The following is a 19593-nucleotide window of genomic DNA, read 5'->3' as shown; positions in this document are numbered from 1 at the left end:
TCAATGTTCACTAAATCATTAGGTAAACAAGTTCATGCAGTTAATGGTCACTAAGCTACACAGAACATGCAATCAAGTAATTAGAGAAACAAACACAAGCATGCTAGGTAATTCAAATCAAACACAAACAATTTTACCAACTAAATAAATCCATAAAAATTAAGCTATTCATAAGTTAGAAGCTTCATCTAGCTAAACAAGAGTAGCTAGATTCAACTGCTCATCATAGCAACTAACAAACTAACACAAATCAAAGTGTAATAAAACATGTTCTTAATTAACAAAAATAAACTAAATTATGGACCTTCACTCTTTTGGTGTTGAAAGCCTCTTCCTAGAACTTTTCTCTGCTCAAAATCGTCTTCTGGAACTCCTCTCTCTAGCCAAAAGTCTTCTCTATTCGTAATGGTCAAGGATTTATATAGTTGCTGATTTTCACAAATTCACGTCGTGAATAATAAGATATTCACGTCGTGAATTCCAGATAACCGTGCCCGTCAAGGATTCCTTCACCCGCGTACATATCTTCTAGAACCAACTCTTCACGTCGTGAATCCTTTAATTCTCACGTCGTGAGAACGTTTTTTCCAGATTTTCTTCTCTTTTAATCTTTTAATTCCCAAAGTTTCTTTCTTTAATGCTTTTAGTCTCTTTTCTTCAAAAATGTCTTCTTTTTTGCTGCAAATAACAATTAAGCTCATAAGTACCATTATTCTAAATAATTTACCAACTTATTAATAAAAATATACTTAAATATTGCCTAAAAATAAGTATAAATATGGCAATATCATTTACATCTATTACATTGTTTTAGTCATTACAATTTCATAACATAAACCGTTCAATAGGAAATCTAAGGAAAACACCATGACATAACTTGGTACTTATTCTTCGGCTTACCTGTTACCTGAGAATACAAGTTATTTTGAAAAAACGTCAACATATGAAATGTTGGTGAGTTCATAAGTAATGTTATGGAAAAAATGATTTTTGTGAAGTTTGAAAACCCAGAAAATCCGATATTTTCTGAAAAGAGTATTTGTTTATAAAAAGTGTGAAGATCCGTAAATATGCTTGTTGATTTAGAAAACATTTATAATTGTTGAACTTTGTATACATCACATAGGTGAAAATGTTGAACTCCCCGGGAAAACCTGATGTTTTCCCAATACGTAAATTACATGACTTGTTTATTGTTATACCGATACGACGATTGTTTTTGATTACCTAGGTGACATTGGATTAATTAAGGTTTGTGAGTTGTTACAATCACGCATTAATAAAAATGACTAGTTTATAACTACAAATTATGAACGATCCTTAAGGCGTCGTCCGTACTACTCACATAATCCAACCACCCTGACTTCTCTTGATTAACGCCACAAATCTGATTACTCGAATTCTCATAAGCCGGTCAACTGAGGAGAAAGGAGGGTACGAAGCCCCCTTTATTTCCATAAGTTATTCAACGCTATCGGGAATGCGAAAGGCACTTGGCCCTACTCGCATTTGACTTCTCGACCTCACTAGCAGTACTAATGGACCATTAGGGCCCAATAGCACAATAGAGCTATTGAAAGTCCTTTTACATGAAATTGGGTCATAGAAGGCCCATTAACATGTAAGCGTGTTCCCTTCGGGCCCAAAGATCATGTTATTGGGCTAGCAAGGCCCAACAAGCACGATTTGAAACTTTCAAGCCCAAAGTTTGAATGTTGACTCCTCATAGTTATCGCGTGTTTATTGAAATACTATGGTTTATTGATTTTTGTTTTGTTATTGATTCGAAACCGAATCAATTCGTTTTGTAACGATATTGGTTGTTGAGAGTGTATTTGTTTTTACGTTTCGTTGGTAGTCGTGGATCTTGTATTTTGTCTTAATGAATTAATTTGTTTAAAAGTAAGATTTTTACCTTTTCACAACCTTTCTTTTATAAAAATAGCACTTTTAGTCCTTTATATAAAAGAATTTCATTTTAGTCCTTAAAACATTATTTTGACACTTTTGTATCATAAACTTGTTGAAAATACATTTTTAGCCCAAATTTATTTTGTAAACAGCTTTAGTCCTTCCAGAATGATGTTTTCTCGGTTAAAACCCCCAGTTTCGCAACTTTTACAGTTTTGGCCCAAATACATTTTTGATCCTTTATGAATTTGAAAAGCATTTTTGACCTTTGAAATAGTTTTAATACACTTCAAATCCCCTGTTTTACAGAAAGTTGCATTTTCAGCCCCTCAAACTTAGAAATCTCGCATTTTGAGGCTTATTGGGTCGAAAAGCCCAAATTTAGCCCATTAAGTTCAAATTTTACATTTTAAGTCCCTCAAAAATGTTGTTGTTCAGAAAAATTATTATAGAAACTGTTTAGACCCTTTTGACCCTCCAGAAACTATAATTTGTCGGTTCGGACCCTAAGTTTTGTATTTTTGACAGTTTAAGCCCAAAAATGGGTTTTATGTTCAAGTATGTTCATCCTAACCATATAAACTATTTTTCTTGACTTGGTTAGTGTAAAATAGTTTAATTTATGTTTATTTCCTTCCTCATGTTTTAGAACTCGGGTTTTACACACTTTTTGGATAACATATTCATCACAAACACATGATATCACATACATACATGCATCAAATCACACATAGCATACATTTACACATAGATCTACACATTTACTTGTATTCTCCCCCATAAAAACTCATAAAAACCGAAAATAAGGGGTATGAAACTCACCTTGAGTTGTGGATCAGTTTTGAAGAAGATTTGGAGAAGTTTGGTGCTATTTTCGGCCCTATCAAGTTCCTTGGATGGATCTCGAACTTAGATGCTTCTAAGGTGCAAGATCATGAGTTTGAATGAATTAAGATATGATTCTTGAATGAAAGGAAATAGCTAGATTATGGATCTAACATCAACTTACCTTAGATGATGTGTTTGTGGGTTAAATCTCCTTGAAAGCTTCCTTAATCTTGAAAATATGGAGAGGAGTGGAGAGAGTTTTCTTGAGAGAATTGTGAGTGAAATGTGTGTGTGTGTGCTTGGATTCGGCCGAGAGCAAGAGAGAGGGGAGAGAAGAGAGGTTTTTGAGTTGATTTGCATGAAAACATGAGATGGTGCATGGGAATCCTATGGATAAATGTGAGGTGGCATAGGAAAGTCAACTCTCCATCTTTGGTTGGGCTTGGGCCGAGAATGGAGAGAAAAAAAAAAAAGAAAAGGATTGGGCCTTGTATGCTTAAGCCTATTTCATGGTTATGTTATGTGATGTTTGGCCCAAATAAATATAAATATGATTTTTATAACCTATTAGGGCTAAATTAGGTTAATTATGGCCCAATATGGTCCATTTAAATATTTTATTTCATTCTAGGCTCAATATGACCCAAGATATTAAAATAAATGAAAGTGGGTCCAATTAGAGCCCATTTAAGAGCTCTAAGCCCATGATATTCCAATTGGAAGCTTATTGGTCCATTGGGCCCAATAAGGAAGTCCTAGTCCAAAATGGACTTAAACAAGGACTTCTAGGGTTTCTAATTATTTGTTGACTATTTGTAGTGCATGTATGAAGTGTTTGATTGAAATTTTTTTGTCATAGAGTAAGCATCATGCATGCTTTCATGTTTTGATTCATAGTTGACATAAGTGTTGTAGTTACAAGGCACCAAAAATTTCTAGTTGTGACAATATATGAATACCATGTTGAAGTGTTTCAACATTGGAAATTATATATACGGAAATATTATAGCAAAAGACTGGTCAGGTATCATGCCTTTATGTAAGACAATATGAATCGTGTCCAGTATGTTTTGGGTATAGGATCGATTGCATATGCTATAATATTCACGTGTTCTAATTTTCAAATGCTTAGGGCATTAAGAGGACTAGAGCCAGAGTATGTTGTATGCTATTATATGATGTGATGTCTATGTGATTTTGTGCTATGTGTGATTCAGAGTTTATAGAGTTAGGACCGAAAGGTCCACAGAGTTAGGACCAGAGGGTCCACAGAGTTATGGGATTGGAGGGTCCCACTGAGACACTTTGACCAGAGGGTCATACAGAGTTATAGCCTCGAGTGGCTAATATGTGTTGTATGTGGTATTTTGTGGGAACTCACTAAGCATTTATGCTTACAGTGTTATGTGTTATGTGTTTCAGGTACTAGTGACGATCGCGGGAAGAGACCGACATGATCCGTACATACAGACGGAGGAATTTATTTGTGTTCTTGGGATATGTTTTTTTATGGCAATTGTTGAACATGAAATTTGAGAATGTTAAATGAGATTTATATTATTCGAAAAATTGAAAAATTGTTTTGAAATTTACGTCGTTACATGTGTGCTTTTGGTTTTGCTAGTTATACGCTTTACTTCTTAACAATATCATTGTACTCTTTCAGTTTGTTTCTTCTTAAGACATACTTTGGAAAATCCACCTAATCATAGCAGGCAATATTACTTTTGGAAAATCCACATAGTTATACGCTTTACTTCTTAACAATATCATTATGCTTTTGATTTGTAAACCACACTGATGAACCTGAAAACGAATACACACACAATCGTTCGAAATTTTCAACAATTGTAAAAAAACCTAGAACGTTTCCGCCCTTCTCGCTAATGGACGTCGGAATCGCACTCTGATATTCTCGATTCACCTTCTCTGGTAGCGGAAACCCTAACCGTCACGTTCTCGCCCTTCTTGACCTGAAAACATGTGCATAATCATCTTTCTAACACGTCGCTTCCGTTTTTCACGTTTCCAGATCTATAATAAGTGTGCAGATGGTGTTGCTCCAACAAAAGGTGCGGCTCCGACAACAATAAATGGTGGTGGTGGTCCAAAAACCATCGAAGAAGATGATGTCCGATGGTGAGTATCTCCAACGAGAATGAAAGGAGAAAGAGAAATGATGTTTGTCTGATTTAGGAATCACGTGGGTGGTGGGGTTATATTTTTTCTTTTCTTTTTATTTTTAGTTTCTAATCAAAAAATTAATAAAACCAATAAAAAAAAGAAAAGAATAAGGGCAAATCCGTCATTATAAATATTTTCAAAACAAATTGGACCAAACTTGCAACAAAATAAAAAGTTTAGACCTCTGATGCTAGTCAAAACTTTTTTGAAGCAAAATGACAATTTTTGACAAACTACATGGACCATTTATATAGTTTTGTCAAAAAAAAAAAAAACAAAACTCAAAACAATTAGACCAAATCTACTATAATAAATATAATAAATGAAGATAATTTTGTTATATGTCAATCTCTAATAACATTTAATACTTGTCATTTTATGATATATTTTAAACAAATAATATCAACATGTCAATTTATGGTTTCGTTAAATTTTTAAAATTAAAAAGTCACATAATACTTATACTTATATATGTCAACTATCAAATATTATACTAAATTGCAATTAATATGTTTTTTATCTCAAAATTTTATTTTCTTATTTAAAAAAAAATACTTATTATTTACATTTTAATATATATTTTTTAATCAACCCGTGTAACACACGGATTTTACACTTAGTTCTTAATAAAATCAAAGTTTTCAACGCTAATTCAAAACTTTTTTTTAAACAAAATGGAACACAAGATCATTTTTACGATTTTGTCGATTATTTTATATACAAAATTTACCTAAATCCCTATTCTAATAAATGAATAGTTTTAATCTCTTTTTGTCAAATGTCACTCTAATACAACTCCTTATGTCATGTGTTATATAGATATATTAGGCAACTCATTTCAAAATTTAAATTTATATTTTTTAATTATATTTTAAATTTAAAGTTATAATAACTTTTAAAATTTGATCTTATTAATAATTTATTTAAAATAACTTATTAATAATTATAAATTTTTATTATAAAAATTTAATTAATTTTATAACATGTTCAAAAATACATTGCTTTTTTCATTTTTACCCTAGTTTGTTTCTCCCCCCTTTCTCTCACAGCCCGCGTAACCCACCAAAATCGCTGCTGAACCGCCATAGCAGTCCATCTTCTCCGTTGATCGTTTGACGAATCTTCGTCATCGCGGTTGCCGTCCACCTCCTCCGAGGAACTCAGGTAATAAATCGCACAATTTCCCTCCTTTCTTCCATTAAATCGCTGCTGGATCTCCATTGTGTATTTAGTTCTCATTTTTTCGAGCTGAAAACCAACCAGTCAACTTACTCGAACTGAAAAATCATAAATCTTAGAATTAAACAACCAGACGAACCATGAATAGGTCTAGAAACGGCATATGAAAACATAAACAAAAATAATTGTTCAATCAGGTAACGAAGTATCCTTCCTTTATAAAGACGCTGCATTGCATATAAGGTGTTTGAGAAAATTCCTAAGTGAGTTCTTCGCAACTCTACAGTATGTTTTGCATAATTGCATCTGTGTTGTCTGTATTCTGAGATTTGTTCTTAGTATTTCAAGACGCATAGTCAAAGTGCGAATTCATCTGAAAAAAAAAAAACCCTAAATACGTTGATAAAAAATCGATAGTTCATTAAACAACACCAAAATCAAAATTCAAAACTCACATTACTTCATCTAATGAAGAAATCAGCATGCAACAATCCAAGGATCCTTTTGAAGTAGTGGCTGAAGAACACGAGGAATCACCACCCAATTCACCAACTGCTCATGATGAGACTGAACCCCAAACTCCCAATCCACCACCAGTAGTCAACTCTCAGGGTGCTGACGTGGACAATACAATCCGTTCTAGAAACCCACAAAAATCAGCAGCCACGTCAGCAACTGCCAAAATGGGGAAAAACAAAGAAGAAGATGATGAAGAAGAAGAGGAGAACATGGATGTTGAACTTGGAAAATTACCATCATCCAGTGATCCTTCCAAGATGGCCAAGATGCAGTAAGTATTTGATGGATTTATTTATTTTATTTTTATTTTTTACAGGTGTAAATTGCAATCAATTTTGCTAATAATTGGTTAATTTGAGTTATATTTTAGTCTAAATGTTCTTACTTTTTACCAAAAATAGCAATGCACTTTATTTGTTACATATTGTTAGCAGAAGAATAAAGTAGGTTGCTATTTTCTGCAACTTGATCTATATTTTATCTTAAAAGGGTAAAATGGGTATTTTTTATTTTTTTTTTTTTATTTATTTATTTTTTTTTTTTTATAGTTTAGCTAAAAATGGAACATGTCAAAGAAAGAGAAAGTTATTACCCAAAGTGTATTCATATACTTACAAGTTACAACCTCCTAAATCACTTTATTTAAGAAACTAAGATTTATTATTTGAGTGAAGTAATTTCTATAATTTAATTTAGAGTAAATTACACAAATGGTCCCTATGGTTTGGGTAATTTTCACATTTGGTCCCTAACTTATTTTTTTAACTTGGAAGGTCCCTAGTTCCTACTGTTTGTTTTTGTTGCGCGCTTGGTCCCTATTTTACCTTAAAAGACTATTATGCCCTTGATTTTTTAATTTATTTAAATAAGGTGGGGTAGGTAAGGTAAGGTAAGGTAAGGTAAGGTGAGGTTGAGGTTGAGGTGGGGTTGGGGGTGTGTTTATTTAAATAAATTAAAAAATCAAGGGCAAAATAGTCTTTTTATGTAAGACAGGACCAAGCGCGCAACAAAAACAAACAGTAAAGACCGTCCGAGTTAAAAAAGATAAGTTAGGGACCAAGTGAAAATTACCTCAAACCATAGGGACCATTTGTGTAATTTACTCTTTAATTTATTTTTCCAGGTCTATTTTGTCACAATTTACAGAGGAACAAATGAGTAGGTATGAATCTTTCAGAAGATCTGGATTTCAGAAATCTGTCATGAAAAGGGTATGTACGTCTTTTTCTCCTGTGTGTGCAAAAGACATAATTACCCTTCTCTAATATTTGTAAATTGTAATTGGTGTGAAATATGAATGCAGTTATTAGGTAGTATTACTGGAAGCAATAAAATCTCTATGCCCATGACTATTGTGGTATCTGGAATTGCAAAGATTTTTGTTGGTGAGCTTGTTGAAACAGGTAGAAATTATTTTTTATGTTAAAATTTTATTTTTAATCACACAAATTTTTTTATTTAAATTTATTTTTTAATCACATAATTTCATCCCATTTCATGATGGAATGGAAAAAAAAAAAAAAAAAAAAGCACCCTATAAATAAGTCCATTATGACGTGTATGTGGATGACTTTTGTAGCGAAAGTGGTGATGAAAGAGAGAAAAGAGAGTGGGCCCCTCAGGCCATGCCACGTCAGAGAAGCGTATAGAAGGCTTAAATTAGAAGGCAAGATACCTAAAAGATCAGTTCAAAGGCTTTTTCGATAAGCATGTTGAAATGTATGATCTACAAAAAAAAAAAAAAATGTTTTGTTTGTAAAATTAATATATGTATGGTTTGTTGTAGAATTGCTCTAGTTAAGTCATTAAATATGCATGACCTCGAACTTTATGAGTGTAACATAATATATGGCGTTATATCGTGTTAGAATTGAGCTTTGTGTTATTCCCTTTTTGGAAGCATAGAGATCTTTTTTTTTTATTTGAACAGCAAAATTTTATAAAAACGAGAATTTAATGAATTGAATGGAAAATTACACCGCTTAATGCATAGAAAAACATATTAAAGCACAATGAGAACAAGGGGCTGTAGATTTTTATTTATTTATTTTTTAAATTCATGGATTTTATAAAATACTTGAAACACGATGCGAACAAGGGTTTGTAGAAACTTTTTTTTTTATTTTTTATTTTTTTTTTTATTTTTAAATTTTTATGTTCTTGGATTTTATAAATTCTTGGAGAAGATATTTTGAAGCTAGAGTATAAATGGTTTGAGAGAAGTAATTGAAATTAATACCGATTAAAAACTGGTTATAATTTTGAAGGCGGAGTTTGATGTGAGTATTAATATTGGTTAAAATTTCGAACTTTTTTTATTAAAAAACCGCTAGTTTTTTTTTTTATTTTTTTATTTTTATTAAATCGACAAAAAATTCTCTATATATACACTTACAGTTTAAATTACACAAAATTTATATAAATATGGTATCTTACGATTAAGGATGTGCTTGCAACGAGTTTCTAAGAAAAAACACGAGCTAAAGGAAAAGTTTCGTTTAACAATACATGTTTTTAACCTTTTTTTTTTTCAAAGAGCCACTTATTCAAAAACTTTTGAGAATTTTTAGCTTTTGATTATATATGTTTTTTTTACTCTTTTAAAAGTTTTGATCTAGTTTGTCGAACAACTATATATAAATAACAACTATTAGGGACCAGCATCAATTCGGAACTAGATCGAGCACAGAAAAACCGAAAACCGAGAAAATAGAGAACCAGGAACCAGCCAGGATACCGTTTAATGAAATCTAATACTTAAAATCTTCCCATTAACCAAAAATCCCGTTTAATGAAAACTATGAAAGGGTAAAATAGTAAATTAACAAAAAAAAAAAAAAAGACGATGAAAAACATGCAAATAATTCCTTGTTTTTGTCAACTCCTGGTGTTACGGTGTGGTTCCTCCCCCTCACCAAACATTTGAAAAATTTCTCACACAAGCACCTAATTTCTCGTACCAAATTCACAAAATCCCCCATTTCTCTATCCAATTCTTACAACAAAAATGGAATCAAAGCGTCAATTGATTGATTCCCTCACCTCCCACATCTCTCTATACAATTCCAACTCACCATCTTCATCATCAAACCCTAACCCTAACCCGAGATCCTCAATTCTCAAATGGTTCTCATCACTCACACCTCACGAAAGACAATCCCACCTCACTATCGTCGACAGATCATTCACACAACTTCTAATCCAAATGCAATTCAAGCTCAAAGATCATGGTCATGGTTCTTTCATCATCCTACCTGACATCCCCTCGTCTTCATCAAACCCTAACATCCCCAGTTTCTGTTTCCGGAAATCACATGGGCTGCTAAAGAGAATTAGCCAGGTTTCGAAGCCTGAGCGATCTATTCATGAATCGGTACAGTTGTTTGATTCGAAAGAAGGTGAAAACTTTGGTTCTTGCTGTTCTACCTCTTTAGATTCTGTTACGGTTAGTAGAGATTTTGTTCAAAATGTGGATACGTTTGTTGAGGCTATGGATGGGGTTTCAAATGGCGAGTTTTTGAGAGGGGAGGAGAGTGTGTTGTCGGGATCATTGGATTGGGTAGAGTTTAATTGGTTAAAGGGGAAAGGGTATTATAGTGTGGAGGCGTTTGTGGCCAATAGATTGGAGTTGGCTTTGAGATTGTCATGGTTGCATTTGAATATTGGAAAGAAGAGAGGTGTGAAATTGAAAGAGAAGTCTGTTTGTGCAGTTGCAGGTGTTGCAGCAAATGTGTATTGGAGGAAGAAAGGGTGTGTGGATTGGTGGATGAAGTTAGATGATCAAATGAAGAACAAAGTTTTTCGAACAGTGTTGGGAAAAGCTACAAGATTTCTGGTACTTATCTGTTAAACTCCTTTATTCTTTGTGCTCTTGATTTAATAACGTTTATAATTTGGTTAGGATCAAAATAATCAGGTTTGGATTATTCTTCAGATCATAACAAAAAGTTTATAATTTTCAGACTCAGGAAATTCTAAATAGAAGAAGTAGTGGTGTTGAAGATGACTTGAAGACCATTAATGGAGGAGATAGTGATAAACAATCCTCAAGATACAAGCATCCTAAGTGGCATCAAGAAACCATTGAAACCCTAAGAGACATAGAATCAGGGAAACCTTTATTTATCTCTCAACATGATAAGTTATCTTCTTCAATATCTCATAAATTAAATCGCCTTTTACTTGTTTGTGAGATTTCAACTATGATACAAGCATTTGAGCATAGTCAATTTGATGAAGGAGTACTTTTCTTTACCTCATTGGGTTCCATTAATACAATTTCTGATTGCATTTTAAGAAGAATACGAGGTTTGCTAATGGTGGTTTCACTTGATTTCACAAAACTTGAGCTCCTTGAAGATTTTGGGTCAACAAAGTCAACCAAGAATCCAGAACCAAAACTTGTTTCGAGTAAAAAAGGGAAGGTAAAAAAACAGATTCCTGTTCAAAGATCTTTCAAGAGTAATTCCATTCCTGAGAAGCCTTCCAAGGTGTGTTTTTTAGTCTTATTTATGGTATTTAATTATTTGTACGCCTTTTTAAAACCATATTTTTTTCTCTGGAATAGTGTAGAAAATGAAACATACTTTACTCTTTTTACCAATAAAGGGAATATGCTATATTTTTTACCCATAATAATTAATAACAATGCACTACTTCCTTTTCTATATATATATATATATATATATATATATATATATATATATATATATATATATATATATATATATATATCATATTTTAGGGAAAACTCCATAAAAATCTTTATATTTTGGCCTCATAATCATGTCCTAAAAACCGGGAATTGTATTCATTTTGACACTTTTACCAGGTCATCAGGTCATCCAACTTTCAAAATTTACACTTTGGCCCAGATTTTAAATTTTATTACAAATTTGGTCCAAGATTTTCACTTTCGGACCAGATTTCAAAAATCTGTTATGAATTCATCATAAATTTAGTTTTTTACATCTTTTTTTTTTCAAAATTTTGTTTCGAATATGGTTTTTTAGCTGTATAAATTCATATTTATAGAAAAAAACATATTTTCACTTAAAAAACTTCCCTTTTTTTCTTTATAAAACCTTTTTTTAAAACATTTTTGTATGCAAAATACCTATATTGGTAACACTAGTAAAGTACATTGCTATCTTCTGACTTTTTTTTTTTTTTTTTTTTTTTTTTTCTGTTAATATTTCAGGATGAGGGGGATAAATTGGGTAGTATAGTTCATGAAAAGGTTATTGAAAAAGAGACTCTATCCACACCTGAAATGGTTGTTAATGTAACAGTTCAAACCACCTCAAAGAAAGGAAAAAGAGCAAGAAAGAAACATAAAAAAGATGGCATAATCGTAAATAACCCCACCAAAAGCATCGTTTCCCAAACTACCCCTTCAAAACCCGTTTCTCAAGACCTGAATTCCCTACCCGAAATTCCAGACACCAAAATTACACCAATTGCCATTCCCACTGATGACAATTCAACAGAAGCAGCTATCAATTCTTCCAATTCATCACCTCTTGAGAAAATAAAAGAAACGACTAAAACTACAAAAAAAGAAGAAAAACCAGTTGTCAATAATGTCATCCATGGTGGAAGTGGAATAGTCAACTCTTCTAGAATAGTCAACTCTTCTAGAAACTCTCCATATGAATGGCCAAATAATGGTCCTCAATTATCATTCACAAACTCACACCTCCCTACAACCACTGATCGATTGCATCTAGATGTGGGCCACAACTGGCAAAATCATTACCACCAATCAAGCTTTTTACACACAGTCAGAAACCGGACAATCGAAAACGGGTGCACCGAAGCTATGGTGCACCATCGCCCCATTCCAATGAGCTTAGATTGGCCACCAATGGTTCACAGCTTCAACGGATTACTTCCCTTTATGCCAAGAAGACAATCTTTCAAACAAATTCCCACTCCTCAAAATGATGACACCCGGAGATTCTCCGGCGAGTCAAACTTTGACTCGCCGGAGTTCGTGGAGGAGCACGATGGCCAATGGGTGGGTGAAGAAGATTTTGCGGTTTCCGGGATGGATTATAGTCAGTATTTCGGTGGCGGGGTTATGTATTGGGATTCCTCCGACCACCCGGTCGCCGGATTCTCCCGCCCGCCTTCCCTGAGCTCCGATGACAGCTCGTGGGCGTGGCAGGAGGCCGACATGAACCGGACTGTTGATGACATGGTTGCTTTTTCATCACCTTCCGGTGCGTCTTTCTGTTCGGCTTTCGATCCAATCGGATATGTTATCCCCGGAGAAGTCGCCGGAAAAGTCGCCGATGATAACATGAACGTGAATGTTTCCGGTTCTTTGGACATCGAAGCACCGTATCCGATTTTGCGACCGATTATTATCTCCCGGGATCGGTCGCGGGAGTTTAAGCGGGCCCACACGTACGAACATAAGTCGCCGTGTGTGCCGCCTAGCAGACGCGAAGAACTGCCTCCGGTGAAACGGCCGCCTTCGCCGGTGGTTCTGTGTGTCCCGCGCGGTGGTGCGTCGGTGGTTGGTGGTGATTCGAGGAAGCAACGCGGGTTTCCGACTGTTCGTTCCGGTAGCTCGAGTCCCCGGAATTGGGGCGTGAAAGGCTGGTTTCATGACGGAATTAATTTCGAAGAAGCGTGTTTGAGAGTAGATGGAAGTGAAGTCGTTTGGCCTTCGTGGAGAAAGAAAAGTCAATTACCGGGAGCTTTGATTGCAATCTCGCAAGAAAAACATCCGGATTTGGCGATTCCGCTTCAATCTCCGGAATCGGAATTAGATTCCACCGTCCGGAGCTCCACGATTCCGGTCATGCACAGTCTTTTAAACGACGAAATCGACTCGTTTTGTAAACGGGTCGCCGGAGTAAACTTGACGCGGAAACCGTACATCAACTGGGCGGTCAAACGGGTGACCCGTTCGCTTCAAGTGTTATGGCCGCGGTCCCGAACTAACATCTTCGGGTCAAACGCAACCGGGTTATCTCTCCCGACAAGTGATGTCGATCTTGTGGTTTGCCTCCCTCCCGTTCGAAACCTAGAACCAATAAAAGAAGCCGGAATCCTCGAAGGTCGGAATGGAATCAAAGAAACCTGTCTCCAACACGCGGCTCGGTATCTCGCGAATCAAGAATGGGTAAAAAACGATTCCCTCAAAATCGTCGAAAACACCGCGATTCCAATCATCATGCTTGTCGTCCAAGTTCCTTTCGATGATTCCATTCCGGAGTTGACCGGAATGGAATTGATCCGAATCGATATAAGTTTCAAAGCGCCATCGCACACCGGATTACAAACAACGGAATTAGTAAAAGAACTTACGGAACAGTTTCCGGCCGCCACCCCTCTCGCGCTTGTCCTAAAACAGTTTCTAGCGGACCGGAGTTTAGACCAATCGTATTCCGGTGGATTAAGTTCTTATTGTTTGATTTTGTTGATAACTCGTTTTCTTCAACATGAGCATCATTACGGGAGACCAATTAATCAAAACTTTGGAGGGCTTCTTATGGATTTTTTTTATTTTTTTGGAAACGTGTTTGATCCACGTCAGATGCGGATTTCCGTTCAAGGGAGTGGGGTGTATATAAATAGAGAAAGGGGGTATAGTATTGATCCGATTTATATCGATGATCCTTTGTATCCTGCAAATAATGTTGGAAGGAATTGTTTTAGGATTCATCAATGTATAAAGGCGTTTGCGGATGCGTATTCTACTTTGGAGGATCGGCTTTTGTCTCTTTCGGATAATTGTGATTCGAGTAAATTGAAGCTACTCCCGTTGATTATTCCGAGTGTTGGGAATTCCTAGATGAATGTTGACCTATTTTTGATGATGAGGATGAGAAAGGGCGTTTTCGTCTTTTTGCATGGATGAGAGATCGGGGCAACGGGCAAGTCCCTGTTCCACCTTTTTGGTAATCAACAGTACCAATACCAATACCAGTACCAGTACCAGTATCACCTTTTTGGATGGGACAAAGGATCTGCAGTTTTTGTTCCATTGACATTAGCTAAACAAAACAAAACACTGGATTTTTGGATTGGACAAAAGATTTGCAATTTTTTGCTAAGTGACATCAGCAATGGAAGTACAAGTACAAACTTTTTGAATTGGGCAAAAGATTTGTAGTTTTTGTCCTATTGACATGTGTCAGCTTTTTGAATGGGACAAAAGATTTGCAAGTTTTGTTTCATTGACATCGGTTTGAATGCACACCAAATGCAATACAAGACGTTGCTATAATTGGGTAAAAGAAGGTAAGTTTGTTTGTTCTATGTAATTAATTGGATTAGATTGCTATAATTGGGTAAAATTTTCAAAATACAATGCTGTTATAGCAAGAATTAAAACTAGGATGCAATAATAAACAAATCAGTGAAAATTCTCACATTGCTATTCCATGCATTTAACCTTATATAACAAATCTTCCCTTTCAGGCTTCATGGAACTACAAAATGATAGAAGCTTTGATCAGATTGTACTTCTCTGAAGGGTTTATGTTTCCAGATGTTCTTTTTACTCACTTGCCTCTTGTTTCTTTTTCTTCTTCAAATTACATAAAACTTGATATAATTGTAAAAAAAAAATGTGTATTTGTTGGGGCATACACAAAGAATCCTGATAGTGGCATTTTGTAGTTGTGTGTTCAAAAGTAAAATTTCGTCAACTTTTTTGAAGTGAATTTTCAATAACAAAATGAGTTGCACTTGGAGTTTCCCAATATTATAGTAATTTGATGTTTTTGAGTCACGAAACTCTTTGTTATCTGAGGAGAGTTAATTTTAACTAGTGATTATTCATTTACTTATTTTAACTTGTGATTATCCATTTACTTTCATCATGAGATGTCTTATATTGAGTACAAGTGGATAAGATTATCCTTTTAAATGTTCATGAATTTTGTTTCTTGATCTAAATTAAAAGGGTTTTTTGACATTAAAGCCCTTAATTCTGTCAAATTTTGTCTGGTTTGTCCCTGTGAAGATACTTTGTTTGTCAATGGCCAAAGTTCGTCAAGTTTTTATATTTTTTGTATATATATTTTTTATTTTTGCCATTGTTACAAATCTTTTATGCTTTTAGTTTTAAGTATGTTTTTCAAATTTACAAAAAAACCCATGAGTTTACAAATATTTTATGTTTTTACTTTGTTTTTCAAAATTGATACGAAAAACTTCAATTTTGTTAAATTTACTATTATGGGTAACAAGGACAAACATTAAAAAAAAAAAAAAAAAAACCCCAATTAAAAACGTCATAGGGACAGACCTCTCAAAAGTCAAAAGCCCAACTAAAAACTAGTGAAACAAGTGTAGTTAAAACACATTGATACGCTCGGAAATGACTATGAATTTTATCAATTTTAATTATCTGATGCTCATGTAAAGAACAAATCACTTCTTAACTACATATATCATAAAGTTATAATAACGTAGTTATTATAAATCATATATCATTAGCCTTTATAAGCATCTCACATTATACCACCATTAGCCTTTATAATAACGTAGTTAAGGGTGACCTTTAACTAAGTTTAAGCAAAGACATTTTTTGTGTTTAGAACCATGAGCATCTCGGATTTAAGGACATAATATTATAGGTGGCCGAAAGTTACTTATGACGTCGATCCATGAAGTGATTTCAATAACCACACGCTTGCCCAACATTTATCCGTAGCAAATACACATGTATATGATGTACTCTTTTTCTATAGTCATAATTATTAGACTAGCGATTTATTATACTCTGTTTTTAATTAATTATGTTATATTATGAGGTGGTCAACTGTAATATGGTTATATATATATATATATATATATATATATATATATATATATATATATATATATATATATATATATATATATATATACACACACCGTATCAGTGAGAGAGTGATTTGGTTTTGGCCTTATCACATATTCTATTATGGTATCGGAGACATATTACATCCCTTCCTAATTGGCGCTAACCCTAATCGCATCACTCCCTCTTTTCTCGTTCTTCTTCTTCTTCTGAACACCTCCACCACTCTCTAATGACAGGTCCGACATCCCCCCTTCACCCCGCAGTCACTGTCACGAACATCAAGAATTACATATCAATCCTCCTTGATACACTCCTTGACACAGATGACAACCAATACACATCTTGGGCCGAACTTTTCAAGATGCATTGCCGTGCGTTTCAGGTTCTTGATCATATCATTCCACCCGCTTCATCTACTTCAGCTAAAGAAAAAGATCCTAAAGCCGATGAACAGTGGTCACGTCTGGATGCCATTGTGTTAAAATAGATATACGGGACGATATCTAAAGATCTCCTCATAACCATTCTCTCACCAGGAACCACTGCTGTTGTCGCCTGGAAGGCCATTGAAAACATCTTTATAGAAAACAAATCGACCCGTGCTCTCCACCTTCACCAGAAATTCACAAATGTCAAGCTTGAAAACTTTCCTAACATGGCGGCATATTGCCAAGAAGTTAAAAATCTCTCTGATCAGCTAACTAATGTCGAGGCTCCTGTAGACAATCAACGACTTGTTCTACAACTTATTTCCGGTCTCTCGAATCAATACGACATCATTTCCACTCTTCTCCAACAATCCAATCCGCTACCCGACTTCTACACCGCCCGTTCTAAACTGTCTTGAGGAAACAAGAAAATCGCTGCATAACCCACCTGTCACCGCCCTCACTGCCTCCATCACCGCACCAGCAGCGAACGTCACCGTCACAAACTCCTCTGATCAGTGGGATAACAGACCATATTCTCAATCGCAATAGCCCCGGTCCTCAGGTTGGGCCCATTCAAATGGATCTTATCGTGGACGGGGTATCAACAATTTTTTTTTTTCTTATTTTGATTCTCATGACAATGATTGATTTTGGAGTTTTCAAATAATACAGTATTCATGAATACTTGAACATGTTAATAAAGAAAAATCAAAAAGAAAACATGTAACTACATTTTGGATAGATCCAAAGATTTTCAAGGCTTGTGCGGATATCAAAATTGAGATTGTATAAAAATTTGTCTAGTCAAATATTATTAACTAAGTTTTATACTGCTAAATTCAAAACTTAAAGTTGATAATAATCATCTCGTAAACTATCTACCTAAGGTACTATATACGAGTCTTCACTCATTAACAATAAGTTGAAACTGTTACAAACAACTTTTCAAAAAATATAAACATTCTAACACTTTATTATTTATGATTGATCTTCTAGCATTTTTAGAAGTAAATTAATTCATCTATTACAATTTCATAATCAATATTTGAAATTGATATCAAAGTAAAAATCTCTCTTGCGCCATGGTAGATTTCAAAAAAATATTTTAATGCTTTTAATTTTGAAAGTTTTTCTTCCACTTGTGTAACTATAATGGGAGTAATAAACAATATTTTTGTTGGAATAGTGTCTAAGCCCGTAACTATATTTGGTATGTACTTGACCCGGTTGTGCATGGTCCTTTTGGGTTGCCTTCTCCAAAGCAACTTGACAAGGTAATTTAAGGAGAAAGAGAGAGTATTATGATTTATTAATATATTATAAGAATAATATATTAAATGAGAAATCATATTCATTTAATTAGTATTGGTCATAAATTAATTAAGAATTAATTTAGTGGTCAAAAGAGATTAATTGAATAAAGGGGTATAAACTGTCAAATGTGTGATAGTTGAGTTTTAGGTTAAGGAAACCTAATGGGCTTAAGGGGGAACGAAATTATGATGGGTAACCATCATATTTTCGTCCAAGGGCCTTATTCCAGAAGGTTCCATGGGCTGCTTTGTGGTTAAGATGTCCATTAGGGTTTAGAGTGAAACCCGTAACCTGTAACTATAAATATGACCCCTAGGGCATGAATTCGGATACCACTTGATTCCAAGAGTACCCTAGGCCGAATTCTAGCCTCCCTCTCCCTCTCTCATATTGCCTTCTTGCTTGTGGGGTTTGTGAACCATTAGAGGAGTTGCATTTGTGACTCTAGGCTCAAAAGAAGAAGATACAAGATCTAAGCCAACAATTGAAGAGGTAAACATCTAGATCTGATTCTATATGTTAGTTGTGTTGTTTATATGCTAGATTAGGGTTTGTAAGTCTTGGAATAAAAGCATGTTCAATAGTGAAACCTAGATCCAAGCATTAGGGTTTGTATGAGCACATATGAATGTTTCTTATGCATAAAACCCATCAGTGGTATCAGAGCTTTGATTGGTTTCAGTTGTATGTGATGCTTAACTGCTTTATTTGCTGAGAAAACGTTTTTTGGTCCCTGCCCGACTCAACTCGGCGAGTCACTACCTAGACTCGGCGAGTTGGCCCCTACTCGGCGAGTCCAGGCCTGACTCGGCGAGTCAGTTCGTCAGAATTAGGGTTTTTCGGGTTTTTGGCTGCTGTTTTGACTTGGACTTGATGCTTAATTGTTTTATGAAGTTAAAATCCGAATTTTATCTATATTAAGTGTTTATCCTTGCCAAAAGAATAGATAATTTCAAATCTTTTAAATATTAGTTATTTATGTGATAAATATGGATTATTTAAAAATTATTTGGTAATTATCTAATGACTAAAATTAAGATTAGGTCAAATATATATAATTATGAAATTAATTGGTTAATTTTAATTATTTGTTATTTGATCCCTTATGTTTTGAAAAGTTCAAAACTTGCCCTCAAGCTTTGAAATTTGAATTTTGTAACTAAAAGTTTAATTTTGAATAATTTAAATTTCAAACCCTTAGAATTTTACAAGTTTAAAATTCAACCCTATACTATTATATATTAAAAGCTTAATATATATATATATATATATATATATATATATATATATATATATATATATATATATATATATAACTTAAATGCTAGTCTTACCGTTAGTAGGCCTCATTCACGAAGCCGGTCTATAAGGTGGGTATAAGGTTGTTGCCTATAAAATGGCGCTTAATGGGTGTACACT

The 19593-nt window shown here is 34.3% G+C and overlaps 2 protein-coding genes across 2 annotated transcripts; both read left to right on the top strand.

The window, feature by feature from the left end:
- Window positions 1-5929: 5929 nt before the first annotated feature.
- LOC145094026 (transcription initiation factor TFIID subunit 11-like) lies at window positions 5930-8506 on the top strand. Its single transcript, XM_079032281.1, has 5 exons — window positions 5930-6087; window positions 6577-6892; window positions 7745-7832; window positions 7925-8024; window positions 8201-8506. The coding sequence occupies exons 2-5, from the start codon at window positions 6585-6587 to the stop codon at window positions 8326-8328; spliced, it is 624 nt and encodes a 207-aa protein (XP_078888407.1). The 5' UTR covers window positions 5930-6087; window positions 6577-6584; the 3' UTR covers window positions 8329-8506.
- Window positions 8507-9496: 990 nt separating this feature from the next.
- MEE44 (Nucleotidyltransferase family protein) lies at window positions 9497-15328 on the top strand. The gene is made up of 4 exons (XM_079032280.1): window positions 9497-10456; window positions 10584-11111; window positions 11822-14877; window positions 15058-15328. Exons 1-3 carry the CDS (start codon window positions 9629-9631, stop codon window positions 14426-14428), a joined length of 3963 nt encoding a protein of 1320 aa, XP_078888406.1. The 5' UTR covers window positions 9497-9628; the 3' UTR covers window positions 14429-14877; window positions 15058-15328.
- The last annotated feature ends 4265 nt before the right edge of the window (window positions 15329-19593 follow it).

The sequence above is a fragment of the Lactuca serriola genome, chromosome 3 (assembly GCF_051521515.1).
Source record: "Lactuca serriola cultivar US96UC23 chromosome 3, Lser_US96UC23_V15, whole genome shotgun sequence".
In the NCBI taxonomy this organism is placed as follows: domain Eukaryota; kingdom Viridiplantae; phylum Streptophyta; class Magnoliopsida; order Asterales; family Asteraceae; genus Lactuca; species Lactuca serriola.
This window is presented reverse-complemented; position numbering and strand designations above follow the sequence as displayed.

What these genes read in the sequence shown, in the direction of transcription:
- LOC145094026 (XM_079032281.1), top strand. Translation starts at nt 6,585, where the DNA reads ATGCAACAATCCAAGGATCCTTTTGAAGTAGTGGCTGAAGAACACGAG. An exon ending in TCCAAGATGGCCAAGATGCA is followed by an intron (nt 6,893 to 7,744) that starts GTAAGTATTTGA and finishes TTATTTTTCCAG; the next exon opens with GTCTATTTTGTCACAATTTA. An exon ending in AGAAATCTGTCATGAAAAGG is followed by an intron (nt 7,833 to 7,924) that starts GTATGTACGTCT and finishes ATATGAATGCAG; the next exon opens with TTATTAGGTAGTATTACTGG.
- MEE44 (XM_079032280.1), top strand. Translation starts at nt 9,629, where the DNA reads ATGGAATCAAAGCGTCAATTGATTGATTCCCTCACCTCCCACATCTCT. An exon ending in GAAAAGCTACAAGATTTCTG is followed by an intron (nt 10,457 to 10,583) that starts GTACTTATCTGT and finishes TATAATTTTCAG; the next exon opens with ACTCAGGAAATTCTAAATAG. An exon ending in TTCCTGAGAAGCCTTCCAAG is followed by an intron (nt 11,112 to 11,821) that starts GTGTGTTTTTTA and finishes TTAATATTTCAG; the next exon opens with GATGAGGGGGATAAATTGGG.